Consider the following 18,306-nt stretch of genomic DNA (forward strand, 5'->3'; position numbering starts at 1 on the left):
AGAAAATTTTCGGACATCCTTTTTCTTCTTGGCATTCGCAATTAAATGAGTTTTCAAAGGTTTTGAGAAATTTTGCATAATTTGTCGAGTTTTATGTTTAAGGATTTCCGATTGGTTCGTGAAACAGACCTTATTTACACCAGCTTTTGAGAATTATCTGATTTGAAAATATATTTTGAAAAATATTTCCTCGTATTACTTATCAAATTTACAATAACTAATGATTCATAAGAGACAACGCTTCTTAATTTAGGATATTTCTATCTTTGCTAAAACTGTATAAACAGGACGTTTTAAAACTGTAAACGAGGAAAGTAGAGATGTTGACGGAATTGTGGATAGGCTAGCGGAACATGCGTTATTTACGCAAGCTATTGAGCTAAATGATTTCGAAAATATTTCTTCGTATTATTTACAGATTTATTTATCGATCTTTGAATTATCTGTTAATGTCGAATTAACAGTAACGTCAGAATTAAATTAACGAGCGTTAGAACGAATAAAGCGGAAAGCGAATATGAACCAGATAGTATTTACACCAGGTTTTGAGAATCAATTATTATTATTTTGGAGACATTATTTTCGATTTTGCAATAAGTTTTTGAAAAATGAAAACAACCATTCAAAAAATGAATTTACGGGCGTTAGAGCGAATAAAGCGGATAGCGTAGATGAACCAGATGGTATTTACACCAGGTTTCGAGAATCAATTATATTTTGGAGACATTATTTTCGATTTTGCAATAAGTTTTTGAAAAATTAAAACAACCATTCAAAAAATGAATTTACGGGCGTTAGAACGAATAAAGCGGATAGCGTAGATGAACCAGATGGTATTTACACCAGGTTTCGAGAATCAATTATTATTTTGGAGACATTATTTTCGATTTTGCAATAAGTTTTTGAAAAATGAAAACAACCATTCAAAAATTGAATTCACGGGCGTTAGAACGAATAAAGCGGAAAGCGAATATGAACCAGATAGTATTTACACCAGGTTTTGAGAATCAATTATTATTATTTTGGAGACATTATTTTCGATTTTGCAATAAGTTTTTGAAAAATGAAAACAACCATTCAAAAAATGAATTTACGGGCGTTAGAGCGAATAAAGCGGATAGCGTAGATGAACCAGATGGTATTTACACCAGGTTTCGAGAATCAATTATATTTTGGAGACATTATTTTCGATTTTGCAATAAGTTTTGAAAAATTAAAACAACCATTCAAAAATTGAATTTACGGGCGTTAGAACAAGTAAAGCGGAAAGGTAGATGAACACATGGTATTTACGCCAGGTTTTCGAGAATTAATTAACAGATTTGACATTTGTCGATTTTGCAATGGGTTTCGAAAATAAATGAAAAGGAAAGCGTATATGAACTGGATGGGATTTACGCAAGGTTTCCAGAATTAATTATTTAAAAAAAAAAAAAAAAAAAAAATTGAGTTTATGGGCGTTAGAGCGAAGTTGATCGGCCGGTGGACCGGATTTTATTTATTTGTACCCATCGCTTGAGCGGTACAGGCATTTGCCAGCCCGTTGGTGTCAGATGAGCACAGCGCGGCATTAGAATTCATGATTATTGAAGTCAGCGGAGGAAAGACGGCGTTTAATAGTTTCGTGTCAGACATTTTTAAATAGATCGGTTCCTTTTCCAATTATTCAAGTACATTATAAATTTTGAATAGTTTCAAAAATGAATAAATAAACAATTGTCCATTGGCTTCATGTCGATTTTAGGATGATGTTAAGATTTTCAACGGCCTAACGAGGGACTAAGGCATTAAGGCGAACAGGCTTGCAAAACAATCGTTAATTTCCCATTTTGAGTCAGAGTATTGCGTCTCTTCTATTTCTTCTTTTTCATGCTCAAAACGAACTGGTGACGTGACGTTAGAACAGGTGAAGGAGATATTAATGAATTGACAAAATTATTGATCGGTCAGTGGACCGGATCGTATTATGTTTACCAGTTGATTGATTGGTAGAGGCATTTTCCAGCCTGTGGGTGTCAGAAGAGGCATTAGAATTTAATGATTATTGATGAATTCGTTTGAACTTCGACGGACAACAGGTATGAGAGACTTACTTATTTAACTTCGTCCCCTAATTCCCAAATCACTTATCAATTTGCGCTTTTATCGGTTAACCAAGGTTGAAGAAAAGGAAAGAAGAGATGATATTATTAGAAAAAGGCAGAAAAATGCAAAACAGCTACGAGGAGAGAAAGCAATATTTAATATCTCTAGTGGGGAATTAGAGGCAGCCAACAACGATTCAGATTGAGCTCAGGTCGATGGGAGTAATAAGTTAGGTAGACACGGAGCATACCATATTTAAAATATCATTGGAATTAAGCCTTACATAGCCATTACAAATCAATATATCACCTTTGAAAATGAGTTACCAATCCCTTTAAGAATTGACTTTAACTTTCTTCGAACTGCTACTTTTTTGTTTCTCGCGTTACAAAGATAATCAATTGTCTCCAAGAGAGAGTAGTCATGTTTAATGTTTGGATATTGTGTACTGATAAGGAGGAAAAGTTAAGATGTGTGATTTCCGATATATTTTGAAAAAATAATCCGGAAATCGAATATCTTATACGGTTCCGGACGAAAGTACCGGCATGCGAATTCTTGAGCATGCGCTATAAAAGGGAGAGATTAGTAGACGTGTCATCTCATTGCAACGCAAAGGTCGTGTACTTAAACCGTATTTAATTATTTGACGTATTTCTTTTTCATTTACGCGTTCTTACCATGTAAAATGACGGACGACAGCTGACCGACTGAGAAGACACAGAAGCAGAACCGAGAAAATCGATACGGGTACGAGGAAGAGATTCACCGAGAGATTTATTTATTTATTTAACGACCCAAGGTTTTTGTCCTGCCAAAAGATCGGTCAGATTGGCGAACGAAGGCTGACCCCTATAGCTCGAGGGAGGTAGGTTTTCGTCCAAGGGAGGAGCTCGTTAGTTCAGGGAGTTCCTTAGGTTTATTTATAATTATACAAGGATAAGGAAGATCAAGATACATAGACAACGGTCACCATAAAACGAAGAAAATTTAGATATATTGAGAAATGATTTAAGACGGACTTAATTTAGAGACTTAGCATATACATACTTGATCGGAGAGATGAGACAAATGTTTGTTCGTCATACAATTGATCTTGTTTATCGATAATATATAATAAATTTCTTGTGATTATGTAATTCGTTTAACTTTATTCATATTATCTATTTATATTATGTATAATTATATATTACAGGCCTTGCGTTACAAAGATAATCCAATTGTCTCCAAGAGAGAGTAGTCATGTTTAATGTTTGGATATTGTGTACTGATAAGGAGGAAAAGTTAAGATGTGTTCATACTTTTTATGGATTTTTGGTAAACCATGAGCTCTGGCTGGCTTTGCATGTTTCGGTCTCATATCTTTGTATTCATTTTCATCGATTTCATTACGATTAAGTAGGGTTTTGAGGTAACGTTGAATGCTGGTAAATCTAGAAGCAGTTGGATCGACATTCACTTTACGAAATTTGGCTTTGTTAGCAAACAACGAATCGATGGAATTTTGGTAATCGGCCATGTCAATCAAGACGATGCCATTCCCTTTGTCGGGTTTCAAAATAGCGATTGATTTGCGAAGATTCTTTATCAATTCAATGTGTTTAGATCCTTGAAAATTTGACGATCATCGATATTAATATAATTAAAAGCAAAACCTCGGAGTAAGTTTTTAGCTCTTTCAACGGAATAATGGCCATTTTTCAAAACTTTTGAACGGTACAGCTGATTCCAAAATTCTTCTGCAACAACAAAAGTTTCGGTATCTTTGGGTTGTTTAGCAAGACCATGGTTTAAACCGAATCGTAGCGTTTCATACTCGTCTTCAGATAAGGTGTGCGAAGATAAGTTAGTGATTATAGTGTTAGGATTTTTTGAGATACCATTCAGACGGTCACGTTCTTTTATCATTAAATCAAGTTTGTGGTTAAGTTTGTCACGAATAGGTTTGATAAATTTATTGACGCCAATTTTAATTGAATGTTCAATAACAAACTTCCTCATAAAAGTAGCATTACTGTTCAGAGTTTCACGTTTAGTAAAAAACACTGTCTTGATTTCACGAATTTGTTTGCGTTTCGTTATAATTTCGTCAAGGAGAATACTTCAAATAAAAGAGTACGAAAGATGGATATGCCCTCCGATGCATCGGAATGGGTCCTACCCACGGTGGAGTAGGAATCACAGCGCAAGCAGACATTGCAACCCTGCAGATGCGAGCTGCCGAGCCATGGTATATACCACGACACTCGAACTACACGGGAGAACGGATGTCCTCGCAGGTGTAGAACCTCCTGAGTGTCACGGCACACCACAATGTCTGAAATATCTACCCATACTCTTGTATCAGAGTTATGGTACCCAATTCCCCTCACATGGCATGGGTTGACCCGGGCAAAGGAGCATTCACTTGCCAAGTGAATCGTAGTGCCACGGTGGGTATCGAACTCGAGCCTCCTGGACAGAAGTCAAGCACGATAACCACTACACCCTACGCCTAGTACGAAAGAGATTCCGAATAGTGAATTCATTATCATAATCTTGATCAGAAAATTGACAACGAATTGATGTTTGATAAAATATCTATATTTCGAGCATAACTTCACTCATCTTTCAGGATTGTAAAATGTAAAATTACAAAGTTGCTACTTATGTGAAAAATTGGAGAAAAAAAAATGCGCTAATTGAAGGCTATTAAAATTGTAAAATGGTTAAAAGACAAAGTCGTAATAAAAAGTAGTTAAAAAAGGTATAATTCTCTAGAGGCTTTTAGGCTGTTGTTTAAAATAGGTTTCAGTCTTTTGATATGTAAAGCTTCTTTGTATAGAAGTGATGACCAATTATCACTGGAATCAATTACTGACGTATTATCATTTACGAGATTTATGTAGATGGAGCGAAAATTAGGCTTTTCAATACCAAGCGTCAGGAGGGTAGTTATAAACTTGACTTCAGAGCACTCCTTCAAATGTTCGAGAACTGCACTCTCCTTCTTTGTAGTATGTTCTGAGCATCGCGTGAATAAATTCCTCTCCGTTTTGCCGACATAAGAGGCACGACAACCAGGGCAGATAAATCGATAAACAATGTTCGACTTGAACTTCAAGGGTTTTGGGTCTTTCATGTTGGTGTAGAAGCCAATTTTGTGTGTTGAATAGATTACTCGAAACTTGACATTAGTGTCTTGTTGTCGAGTGTTGTCGGTATGTTATTATCAGCGTTGTCATTTTCAGAGTGTCGGGGACTGGTTGCGGTTTTAATGATTTTGTTGACGACAAAGCGAGGAAAACCATTCCAAGAAGCGAACTTTTTGATCAGGTTAATTTCATTTTTCGCAACCAACCGCATCCTATTTTAAACAACAGCCTAAAAGCCTCTAGAGAATTATACCTTTTTTAACTACTTTTTATTACGACCTTGTCTTTTAACCATTTTACAATTTTAATAGCCTTCAATTAGCGCATTTTTTTTCTCCAATTTTTCACATAAGTAGCAACTTTGTAATTTTACATTTTACAATCTTGAAAGATGAGTGAAGTTATGCTCGAAATATAGATATTTTATCAAACATCAATTCGTTGTCAATTTTCTGATCAAGATTATGATAATGAATTCACTATTCGGAATCTCTTTCGTACTCTTTTATTTGAAGTTATCAGCTGGTAATGGTTTTTGCATCGTGAATCGTTGGATCGCGCATCGTAAATTACACAAACCGAATTTTAACATACCATTTAGTCGAGTTATTGTTATCTTTGTTATCTTTTATAGTTTTTTCAATTTAAAAACTTGTTTAATAAAATATATCGTTTCTCAGAGCTATGCGAAAATCCACCAACATCAGCACCTCCACACATCCAACCTATATAACAAAGTCTGAAAAAGGTAATTTTTCCTCTTTTTATTCTTCATAATAATGTCAATGGATTCTCTGAACCAGGTATGCATTTCTTGCCCTTTTTAATCATTTTTAAACTTTTAGATTTGTTTATTTGTTCGTCCTTGCTCCTTCCCAGAGGGCGAAGCCCTACAATGATACGATGTACATATTTCTTCAAGTTCTTACCTAAAGCTTTTATCTTTCAAATCCACCAAAAATATATTTTAGCTCAAAGTACTCCCAAAGTACACCTTTTTGAAATTTCTAGAGCAGTTCCTTTTGAAGAAGCTGTCAGCGTCATATTTTTTTATTCAGAGTGCAATCTCCACAAGAACAAGTAGAAAGTCATACAGTTCCGACATTACCAAACAAGAAGAGAATAAGAGAAGAAACGTACCAGAATCTTGTGCAGAATGGTGAAATGATAGTCAAGAAGGATGCTGAGCGGAAAAGAATCAAAGTAGCCGATTTCAAAAACAAAGACCATGTTGGCCTCCAGATCCCAAAACAGGATCGACACTCAGTTGACGTAAAACGCCTCCCCTGTATTATAATCAACAAGTCCTCAGGTTGCCAACCAACTTACAAGCTTATGAGCAAGTATGGTATTTTGAAAAAATATACGGCCTCAAGTTTGATGCCTTATCATGGTGGCATTGACTTTCTAAACGATCTTGGTCAACGAATAACTTTACGAGAAGCCTCTAGAAAATCTACTGGAAAAATTGTGATTTTTTGCCACTGCAACCCAGTTGCGAAAAAAACATTTGCAAGTGCAAAAATAAATAATGTTCTTTGCACTTCCCGTTGTCATCCAGTGTCTAATCAAAGTTGCAAAAATTGGAAATCAAAGCCTTCATCAAAACTGCGCAATTATATGTTATTTTCTTAACCATTCTAATTAGTATCTGCAAGCAAAAACGTCGGAACACTCTCCTTCATTAATTCAGCTCAATCTTTTATCGATCAAGTCTCTTTTGTATTCGAGCTTGAAGGATATTGTATGCTCTTCATTTAACGATGGTATTTTTTGCAGCTGATTCACAACATCAACCTGAACAACCAAAGCTGCAAGCAACTGTGGGAATCACTAAATCGATAGCTTTATTTTTGTATATATCGTCGCATCAAAATAAAAAAGCCTTAACTCCATTTTTTGGAAAATTGAGTTATGACCATACCGATGCTCTACACCCCATTTTTATCGAATTTTTGGCTTAAATCCATCAAAAACCAACCTAAAGTGGCCTAATTTCAAGTTTTTTGAAAAATAAGAATTTTACTTTTCATTTTATTTTCAGGGTAAAAAAGCCTTAAGTCACATCAGTTTAGAGCAAAAAAGCCTTAAGTCCAATGTGGAAACAATTTTGGACTGAAGGTTTTTTTAACACAAAAATATTTCAAATATTTATGTAATATTCTATGTTTTTTCAGGATTTAAGGAAAAAATAGGTTTGTACAAAGCTGCCCAGGCCTGTCCATTCCTGCCTTTTTTGACACTGCAATGGCTTCAATAGGACATAAACAAAACGAAAGACAAGAGAGAGTGGAATAGTAGTTTTCTTGCTCAGATCTTCAAAGAGTTAAGCAAAGTATTATAGTTGGTTCTGTTTGTAAACATTATTTTCAAAGTTTTACAAAGTTTTTTTATTTTTTTAGTGAAATAAAAAGAATGACACAGAATGAAAAGAATTAGAATAGGTAGCAGGGTATCAACAGAAGCTTGGCGGTTTAATAATGCTAAATGCCTTAGAGCTGAAGATCGTTGGTCTTTCTCTAAATTCGGTGAAAAATGGCCAGATGCGCGTGTTTTTGGTACAGTGATAGGTAGATCTGGCCAAAAGTTTGATGTCAAATGGGACATTGATGGAGAAACTATTGCTTTTGAGATCGATTGCTTATTTAAAGAAGGTATGTAACTTATGTCGATTAATATTTTCCTTCTGTTTCAACTTTTCTCTTTACAAAGTAATCTAATTGTGAATAGTTGACCAAATTAGTCTTTTCTCTTGATATATTTTCTCTTGATTTCTTTTTAGCATGTCTTAATTTTTCTTACCCCTTGAAATCATTAGATTATTCTTTTCTAGAAAATGCAGCAAACGATTCAACTCTTCCATCCAATCTTCCTGCTTCCATGAAGGATATCTCATGTTCCATCAACTACACCTCTAATCCTGAAGATTTTACCGATCCTTCTAATGTTGCTGTTCCTTCTAGACTTGATAATTCCTCTGGTGCTACTGATCCTTCTAATATGAACCCTTTTACTGTTAATGGTAAGGTTGCAGACAGACGGTTTGTACATTTCAAACACTATCATCTATTTTCAGGTGCTCGTTACAAGCGGGGGTTCGAAATAATTGACAGGCCAATAATTGTGTAAAATTTATCAAACGATTAGGAGAATAGGGCGGGTGATTACCAGAAAGCTGGAAAATGGTAGTTCTCAAATCCCTAAGTTAATGAAAATTACGATTGAAATTAGGCTAATCACACAATGTAAATTTTAAACAAAAATATTTTTGATTTGTTCTAGATTCTAACTCAGATCAAATGAAATAGCTAAAGCTCGAGACCCAGAAAAAGGAATTGCAGTTGGAAATGTAAGACTTTCATTAAAAAGTAGTTGGTAAAATCTTCATTTTCATTATAATGTGCAAATTAAGTATCAAAAACCTTCATTGACGTAGAGAAAATCAATTCAACAATCAACAAAACAATTTAAGAGCTCAACTTTGTTACCAGTCGTGACCCCCATTTTGTGGATATTCTCCACAAGACCCTTCTTGCACTTTTATTAAACCCTGTTACAATAAATTTGGCATAAAGGAGTAGGAATTTGTAGAAGGTAACATTTTGCTTGTTTTTATCTTAGCTGATGATGAAATCTCCTTCACTTCTTCAGAGTCAGAATCTGAGTCAAATACTGTTAGTGAGGTAAAAAAGTAGCCATTATTAAGCAATGTTCTTTGATTGAGATTCATAAGCTTGTTACCAGTCACAGTGAAATTAATACAGTACTTTTTTAGGCTTAAAGCAAGCAGTCTATTGAGACTCTCGTTTCAAAGTCTGTAAAAGTAGTGTTCCAAGTAAAAGTTTTGTTTATAATTGAGCCTTTCGATTTCTGAGACAGAAGAACTTAGAGCACCTGAGAGCACAAAAAAATTTTGGAAAATAGAATTGCAATATGTAAACTTTTTTTTTCTAAAATTTTTCTTTCTATAGGTCGTGCAGGATATTAGCTCAATCGAACTTCTACAACAGAAAAATATAGCTGAACATAATGATGTGCTCAAGAAACTAGGACTACCAACAGTTTCAAAGAGAGAGTTTAGTCAACATGTTCCTAACTTCAAATCACTGTCAGATGAATCCTCGTCAGATGAATCCTCATCTGAGGATGATGGAAAATTCTCTTGTGGATGGTGAAGAGGTTTACCTGTTAAAAGAAGGAAAAGAAATTTTCAAAGCACGTTACGAAATGACTGTTGATGGTACTTTGGTCCACGGTGAAGAGATCAAAGATAATCAGGGGCGCTTTTTCATTGTCAAAGTAATGAAGAAAGCAATGGAATGGGACTCCTTTGATCTTGATACCATGTGTGAAGGAGCTGCTATTTTATGGGAAAAATCTGATATCAAGATTATCTCTGCAAAAAATCAATTGGAATCTGGTACTGAAGCCAAAACACCGACACCTCTTGCACAGAGAAAAAGGAAAAGACAGCCAGAAAACTGGTTGGTGAACAAAAAGAAGAAGGCTGTAAATTCTGGAAAGGAACTTCATTATGAGACTAAAGTTTCTGGGAAAAAGACTTCAAAGATGATCAAAAAAAGAGAGATGAAACCACCATGCAACTGTCGTCTTAAATGCAGTGATACCTTTACAGAGGAAAAGCGAATTCAGATTTTCAATGACTTCTACGCTAGTGGCGATAAGAAAATCCAAACACAACAAATAGCAATGTTAGTTAAAGAAGAGAAGAAAAGCCGTGAACGCAAAACTAAGGATAAAACAAAGAAGAGCAGAACCAGAGACTTTACAAGAACACACTCCTTATTCATTGATGGTGAAAAACGGAAATGCTGCTCTGTAATGTTTCTCAATACTTTAGCAATAAATGACAAGAGGGTTAAATCTGCTTTGAGAAAGAAGACTGCAACAGGAACCCCAGCCGAAGATGGTAGAGGGAGACATGACAACCACAAGAAATGTGAGCAACGTGAAGAGTACGTCAAAGAACACATTAAGCAATTCTTCGTCGTTGAATCTCATTATGTAAGGAAAGATTCTAAATACGAGTATCTCGCCTCCGAGCTAACAGTAGCAGAAATGCACCGCATGTACAATAACTGGCGTATTAAAAAAGGGTATCCACAAGAAAGTTACCCATTTTATCACAGAGTCTTTCATGAATGTTTCAACCTGAAATTCCAACTTGTTAAAAAGGACAGGTGTGACACTTGTGAGACTTTCAAAAATCTTGACAACAGCTTAAAGACAGAGCAAATCCGTGCTGACCAAAAAAGCCATCTTAAAGAAAAAGATACTGTTCGATCATTGTAAAAAAACAGTCTAAAAGAACAAGCAAAAGATGACCCATCGCTATTGGTAGCAGCATTTGACCTACAGAAGGTATTGCTAAGTCCATATGGTCAAACTGGATCGTTTTACTATTCACGTCGTTTAGCAAACCACAACTTCACCATTACAAATGTAGCTGACATGGAAACATTTTGCTATTTCTGGACGGAAGCAGAATGCCAAAAAGGGTCATGCGAGGTTTCTACAAGTCTATTGCGATACATTGCAGAGAAAAGTTCAACCTGTATCAAGAAATTCGAGTTTTTCTGTGATCGTTGCGGTGGCCAAAACGATAACCGCATGGTCTTCATAATGCTGAGCTATGCCTTGAGTGTCTATGACATTGATTCGATTACCCTCACCTTTCTAGTGTCGGGACATTCTCAAAACGAAAATGATAATGCCCATTCTGTTATCGAAAGAATGGTATCCAAGAAAACCATTTACACCCCAGCCGAATGGAAAGCTGTAATCCAATGCGCCTTCAAAACCAACCGATGTGTTTTTACTGTGCTCGAGCATGGCGACATTATTGATTTTAAAAAAGAAAGAGCCTTTCCAGAATTCAGATCTGTGCTACAAGATAAAACGGAGGAAATCATGACAGAAGATCAGAAAACAAAACAAAAGCAACACAACATCAACATTGACTTGCCAAAACGCAAGGTGGACAAGATTTTCTGGTCAGAGATTGTCTCCATTAAATTCTGCAAAGAAGAACCAGATGCTGTTTTCTTTAAGTACATCTACACCGAGGAATATCGCAAGGCCATTTTTAAGCAACCCATCCGAGAATTGAGAAAGGGTGATGAAAGTCGAGATGAATTGCTGAAAAAGTATCACGAGCCATGTGGAGTAACTCAGAAGAAGAAAGACGACTTACTTACATTGTGCAAAAAACAACTTATTCCAAGCAGACATCATCGTTACTATGAAACCCTTCCAGTTACCAAGAAATCTGTCCTTAAGTAAGACCTTGATTATATGAAAGATTTCTAGTCCATGTTGATATATTTTATTCAATTATTATTACGACTGTTTTGTTTAGCCTTAACTAAATCTGCATAGATTTTCTTTAGCCTATTTACATTTTGTTATTCTAGCTATTTTTCAGTTTTCTGTATATTAAAACTTATATGATTTCTCAGATAATTTCCTCATAGATTATTGTGTTCAGGTGAAGCTACTTTTTTTAAACTCCTGAGTTACATAAATTTTGAAAGTTGTGATTTTTCAATTTCATTTTTATGAGAAACACTTTACATTCTAATTCATGGGTCTTTGACTTAATTCAGAGGAACCTAAATCATTTTGTATTCAAGTTAAAATTAGTTCATTTTTCTAATATATTTTAAAGGCCATTTTAGTCTTCTTTTAACGTTGTTGTGTTAAAAAACTTTATTCAAGCTTGATTAAAATCGTTTTTCTTTGATTGGTTTGGGTAATTGAGGCAAGTAACATTGAATTAAGACTTTTTATACTCTAATGACAGATTCTACTAATCTCCTGTAATAGTCTACAGACTATGACTGTTCTCATTTTTACTACAAAAGGACAAATCTTCGTCAAATCTTACATAAACTCTGAAAGTCTACCTAGGATGTTAATCACAAGAATCTCAACAAGTTTTGTACTACTTTAATCTAAGCTTTAACTAAACTTCGAAATGAAATTACCTCACAATCTTTTTCAGCACTTTCTTTGCGCTCTGTCAATAACTGCACACAGTTTTGATCTTATCTGGTTGGCAGTTTCAGCCATAAATCTTGGTACTATGTCTCACCAGCAGTCGAGCAGCAAAGTGAGGGGTTAGACCCCTCAGCATTCCACGCAAAAAGTAGACTTTTTACTAATGATTTTCAGTAACTTTGGGAAATGAGGACCAAGTTCCAAAATTGGGCTCTTCTAGAAAAAAATTGCTTATAGGAGGTGGAGGATATAACAATTTTTAGTCATTTTTACCCCCCGGACAAGGTGACTTTTGACCCCCGGCCAACAAGTTTTAACCCCCGGACAAGCATCAACTGACCCCCCGGACATCCAAAATTACCCCCAGACAGAGCAAATCTACCCCCCAGACAAGGCAAATTTTGAGGATTTTTTGCTACCCCCGGACAATATCCTCCACCCGGGGTGTAGGAAGATTTTTCTAGAAGCGCCCATTACATAGTTCTTAATAAAATGGAGATAAGCCCAACATCTTCATTGCGGTTTTCGAAGTAAAAAAGACTTAAGTCCAATTTCCTTAATAACTCAAGAACGGTATAAGCAATAAAATTGAAAATTTATATATTGAAAGATCTTTATTCAGTTATACTCATATCAAAAAAACAGCTAGCTAGACCAACATGGTCAAAAATGGCAGCCATTACAAACCTTTAAACTCGATTTTCTCAAAACTACAAAAATGGAGTTAAGGGTTTTTTATTTTGATGCGACGATATATCTTCTTGTATCATAGTTCTTCTATTGTATAAATATTATATAGCTAGGCTATCATTTTATATATTAAAATGTTTGTTTACATTTGACATCCCTTCATGGTGACTCACGAGTATTTTGCAGAACAGATCAGTGTCTATCAGTTAGAGTCACCATGCCCCTTTGTTGAGTGTTCTGTGTTTTGTCTTTGATGCCCATGCTCTTTGGGGCCTGGTAACGAGTTTGACCTTTCTGACCAGGCTCAATAAGAGCATGTGGATATCACAGAGTTCTGGTTGAAGACCATACATGCTGTACCATTGTTAGAGCAGAAAATATATTTAGTTTATGTCATTTTGTAAATGACTTGTGTTCTCAATTTCTTCTGTCCAGTACCATCCACCAAACGTTTTCAGTAGCTTTCGGGTTACTACATTTGATGGCAGAGGGCGGTTTGGTACATTTGGTACAGTCATGTAAAACAGCACGGATGGCGTCAACAACATACCCATGCTGATCTCTGCTTATTGGGCATTATCTGGTGGTATCAGTGCAATCCGGGGCAAACATCATGGAATCCGTCGTATATGAAGTCTTGAGAGGTGTGGCTGAGGCAGATGTGGAGACATTGTGGTCCATCGCCATAGCACTGGACATCAAGTTCACTGAAAGGGAAGGAATAAGAATTACGACGTTTTGTTTTACGATATTTGAACTCTGAAGTTTTGGAAAGTCAACAGGATGGGGGGAGGCAGAGTTTCTACGAGCCAAAAAGATCCTGAAGGGGAGACCTGACCCACTGGCTGACATCCCAGTTGAAGATTTCGAGGACCCATTTGAATCGATTGACCCCTTTGCAACACCTATATTTTCGTCCAAGCCACGACAGTCCTCCATGGCTAAAGTATTGGACCCCTTAAACGGACCCAACGTGAACAACACAAACCCTTTTGAGCCAGCACCACGAAGATCCCTTAATCGCTTTACGCCTGGGCGTTCGAGGCTTGGGAATGACACCGGGAATTCTGCCAGGTCTGATGAGTTTGAAGAGATGAGAAAAGTGTTTATGCGAGAATTCAAAATCATTGGGAAGCTGGGACGTTATGGGGAGAAAGACTGTATATCATACAGCAGTTTGTTGTACCAAATTGAAAGTGCCATTAAGAAGGGATAATTAATGCTGTAATCAAATCTGCAACACCGGATAATTATTTGAGGTCGTACCTTGAATCTCGACCAACAATGAGGATTAATGATCTTTATGTTGTACTTCGATCACACTTCCGGAAACAGGATGCCAATTCTTTGTTCTCTGCGTTGGGGGCTGAAAAACAAAAAGTAGGGGAATCTGCTTACGAATTTGTTATGAGACTGATGGCCATGCGACAAAAAGTCAACTCTGCCTCCCCCCATCCTGTTGACTTTCCAAAATTTCAGAGTTCAAATATCGTAAAACAAAACGTCGTAATTCTTATTCCTTCCCTTTCAGTGAACTTGATGTCCAGTGCTATGGCGATGGACCACAATGTCTCCACATCTGCTTCAGCCACACCTGTCAAGACTTCATATACGACGGATTCCATGATGTTTGCCCCGGATTGCACTGATACCACCAGATAATGCCCAATAAGCAGAGATCAGTATGGGTATGTTGTTGACGCCATCCGTGCTGTTTTACATGACTGTACCAAATGTACCAAACCACCCTCTGCCACCAAATGTAGTAACCCGAAAGCTACTGAAAACGTTTGGTGGATGGTACTGGGCAGAAGAAATTGAGAACACAAGTCATTTAAAAAATGACATAAACTAAATATACTTTCTGCTCTAACAATGGTACAGCATGTATGGTCTTCAACCAGAACTCTGTGATATCCACATGCTCTTATTGAGCCTGGTCAGAAAGGTCAAACTCGTTACCAGGCCCCAAAGAGCATGGGCATCAAAGACAAAACACAGAACACTCAACAAAGGGGCATATGGTGACTCTAACTCATAGACACTGATCTGTTCTGCAAAATACTCGTGAGTCACCATGAAGGGATGTCAAATGTAAACAAACATTTTAATATATAAAATGATAGCCTAGCTATATAATATTTATACAATAGAAGAACTATGATACAAGAAGATATATCGTCGCATCAAATACAAAAAGCCTTACTCCATTTTTTTAGTTTGAGAAATCGGTTAAAGTTTGTAATGGCTGCCATTTTTGACCATGTTGGTCTAGCTCTTTTTTTTTTTTATATGAGTATACTGAATAAAGATCTTTCAACATATAAAATTTTCAATTTATTGCTTATACCGTTCTGAGTTATTAAGGGAATTGGACTTAAGTCTTTTTTACTCGAAACGCAATGAATGTTGGGCTTATCTCCATTTATAAGAATCGTAATGGGCGCTTCCAGAAAAATCTTCCTACACCCCGGGGTGGGGGATATTGTCCGGGGTAGGCAAAAATCCCTCAAAATTGCCTTGTCTGGGGGGTAGATTTGCTCTGTCTGGGGGTAATTTTGGCTGTCCGGGGGTCGTTGATGCTTGTCCGGGGGTTAAAACTTGTTGGCCGGGGGGTCAAAGTCACCTTGTCCGGGGGGTAAAAATGACTACAAGATTTTATATCCTCCACCTCCTATAACAATTTTTTCTAGAAGAGCCCAATTTTGGAATTTGGTCCTCATTTCCCAAAGTTACTGAAAATCCTTAGTAAAAAGTCTACTTTTTGGTGGAAGCTGAGGGGTCTAACCCCTCCACTTGCTGCTCGACTGCTGGTGAGACATAGTACCAGATTATGGCTGAAACTGCCAACCAATAAGATCAAAATGTGTGCAGTTATGACAGAGCGCAAAGAAAGTGTGAAAAAGATGTGAGGTAATTTCATTTCGAAGTTTAGTTAAAGCTGATAAAGTAGTACAAAACTGTTGAGATTCTTGTGATTAACATCCTAGGTAGACTTTCAGCGTTTATGTAAGATTTGACAAAAGAATTGATACAATGTCCCTTTGTAGTAAAAATGAGAACAGTCATAGTCTGTGGACTATTACAGGAGATTAGTAGAATCTGTCATTAGAGTATAAAAAGTCTGATTCAATGTTACTTGCCTCAATTACCCAAACCAATCAAAGAAAAACGATTTTAATCAAGCTTGAATAAAGTTTTTTAACACAACAACGTTACAAGAAGACTAAAATGGCCTTTAAAATATATTAGAAAAATGAACTAATTTTAACTTGAATACAAAATGATTTAGGTTCCTCTGAATTAAGTCAAAGACCCATGATAGTGTTTCTCATAAAAATGAAATTGAAAAATCACAACTTTCAAAATTTATGTAACTCAGGAGGTTAAAAAAAGTAGCTTCACCTGAACACAATAATGTATGAGGAAATTATCTGAGAAATCATATAAGTTTTAATATACCGAAAACTGAAAAATAGCTAGAATAACAAAATGTAAATAGGCTAAAGAAAATCTATGCAGATTTAGTTAAGGCTAAACAAAACAGTCGTAATAATAATTGAATAAAAAAAAATCAACATGGACTAGAAATCTTTCATATAATCAAGGTCTTACTTAAGGACAGAGTTCTTGGTAACTGGAAGGGTTTCATAGTAACGATGATGTCTGCTTGGAATAAGTTGTTTTTTGCACAATGTAAGTAAGTCGTCTTTCTTCTTCTGAGTTACTCCACATGGCTCGTGATACTTTTTCAGCAATTCATCTCGACTTCATCACCCTTTTCTCAATTCTCGGATGGGTTGCTGAAAATGGCCTGCGATATTCTCGGGTAGATGTACTTAAAGAAAAGCATCTGGTTCTTTTTTGAAGAATTTAATGGAGACAATCTCTGACCAGAAATCTTGTCACCTTGCGTTTTGGCAATCAAGGTTGATGTTGTGTGCTTTTGTTTTTTTTCTGATCTTTGTATGATTTCTCGTTATTTGTAGCACAAGATCTGAATTCTGGAAAGGCTCTTTTTTTTAAAGGAATGGTTCGGTAATAAATTATTTTCTATTAGCTGTCTATCGGATTCTCCTTTTAAAAAGACACACAGATAAACTTTNGGCATTATCATTTTCGTTTTGAGAATGTCCCGACACTAGAAAGGTGAGGGTAATCGAATCAATGTCATAGACACTCAAGGCATAGCTCAGCATTATGAAGACCATGCGGTTATCGTTTTGGCCACCGCAACGATCACAGAAAAACTCGAATTTCTTGATACCGGTTGAACTTTTCTCTGCAATGTATCGCAATAGACTTGTAGAAACCTCGCATGACCCTTTTTGGCATTCTGCTTCCGTCCAGAAATAGCAAAATGTTTCCATGTCAGCTACATTTGTAATGGTGAAGTTGTGGTTTGCTAAACGACGTGAATAGTAAAACGATCCAGTTTGACCATATGGACTTAGCAATACCTTCTGTAGGTCAAATGCTGCTACCAATAGCGATGGGTCATCTTTTGCTTGTTCTTTTAGACTGTTTTTCAATGCTCGAACAGTATCTTTTTCTTTAAGATGGCTTTTTTGGTCAGCACGGATTTGCTCTGTCTTTAAGCTGTTGTCAAGATTTTTGAAAGTCTCACAAGTGTCACACCTGTCCTTTTTGACAAGTTGGAATTTCAGGTTGAAACATTCATGAAAGACTCTGTGATAAAATGGGTAACTTTCTTGTGGATACCCTTTTTTAATACGCCAGTTATTGTACATGCGGTGCATTTCTGCTACTGTTAGCTCGGAGGGGAGATACTCGTATTTAGAATCTTTCCTTACATAATGAGATTCAACGACGAAGAATTGCTTAATGTGTTCTTTGACGTACTCTTCACGTTGCTCACATTTCTTGTGGTTGTCATGTCTCCCTCTACCATCTTCGGCTGGGGTTCCTGTTGCAGTCTTCTTTCTCAAAGCAGATTTAACCCTCTTGTCATTTATTGCTAAAGTATTGAGAAACATTACAGAGCAGCATTTCCGTTTTTCACCATCAATGAATAAGGAGTGTGTTCTTGTAAAGTCTCTGGTTCTGCTCTTCTTTGTTTTATCCTTAGTTTTGCGTTCACGGCTTTTCTTCTCTTCTTTAACTAACATTGCTATTTGTTGTGTTTGGATTTTCTTATCGCCACTAGCGTAGAAGTCATTGAAAATCTGAATTCGCTTTTCCTCTGTAAAGGTATCACTGCATTTAAGACGACAGTTGCATGGTGGTTTCATCTCTCTTTTTTGATCATCTTTGAAGTTTTTTCCAGAAACTTTAGTCTCATAATGAAGTTCCTTTCCGGAATTTACAGCCTTCTTCTTTTTGTTCACCAACCAGTTTTTGGCTGTCTTTCCTTTTC

At 36.3% G+C, this 18,306-nt stretch overlaps 1 protein-coding gene and 1 long non-coding RNA gene across 2 annotated transcripts; both read left to right on the top strand.

Annotated features, from left to right (window-relative positions):
* Positions 1-493: 493 nt before the first annotated feature.
* Positions 494-3,317, top strand: LOC136809642 (uncharacterized). Its single transcript, XR_010846999.1, has 2 exons — positions 494-2,078; positions 2,788-3,317. It is a non-coding gene; the product is annotated as an uncharacterized lncRNA (long non-coding RNA).
* Positions 3,318-9,393: 6,076 nt separating this feature from the next.
* On the top strand, positions 9,394-10,532 carry LOC136809676 (uncharacterized). The gene has a single exon (XM_067066220.1). The coding sequence runs from the start codon at positions 9,447-9,449 to the stop codon at positions 10,530-10,532; it is 1,086 nt and encodes a 361-aa protein (XP_066922321.1). The 5' UTR covers positions 9,394-9,446.
* The last annotated feature ends 7,774 nt before the right edge of the window (positions 10,533-18,306 follow it).

The sequence above is a fragment of the Clytia hemisphaerica genome, unplaced genomic scaffold, assembly GCF_902728285.1.
Source record: "Clytia hemisphaerica strain Z4C2 unplaced genomic scaffold, Clytia hemisphaerica genome assembly, whole genome shotgun sequence".
In the NCBI taxonomy this organism is placed as follows: Eukaryota; Metazoa; Cnidaria; class Hydrozoa; order Leptothecata; family Clytiidae; genus Clytia; species Clytia hemisphaerica.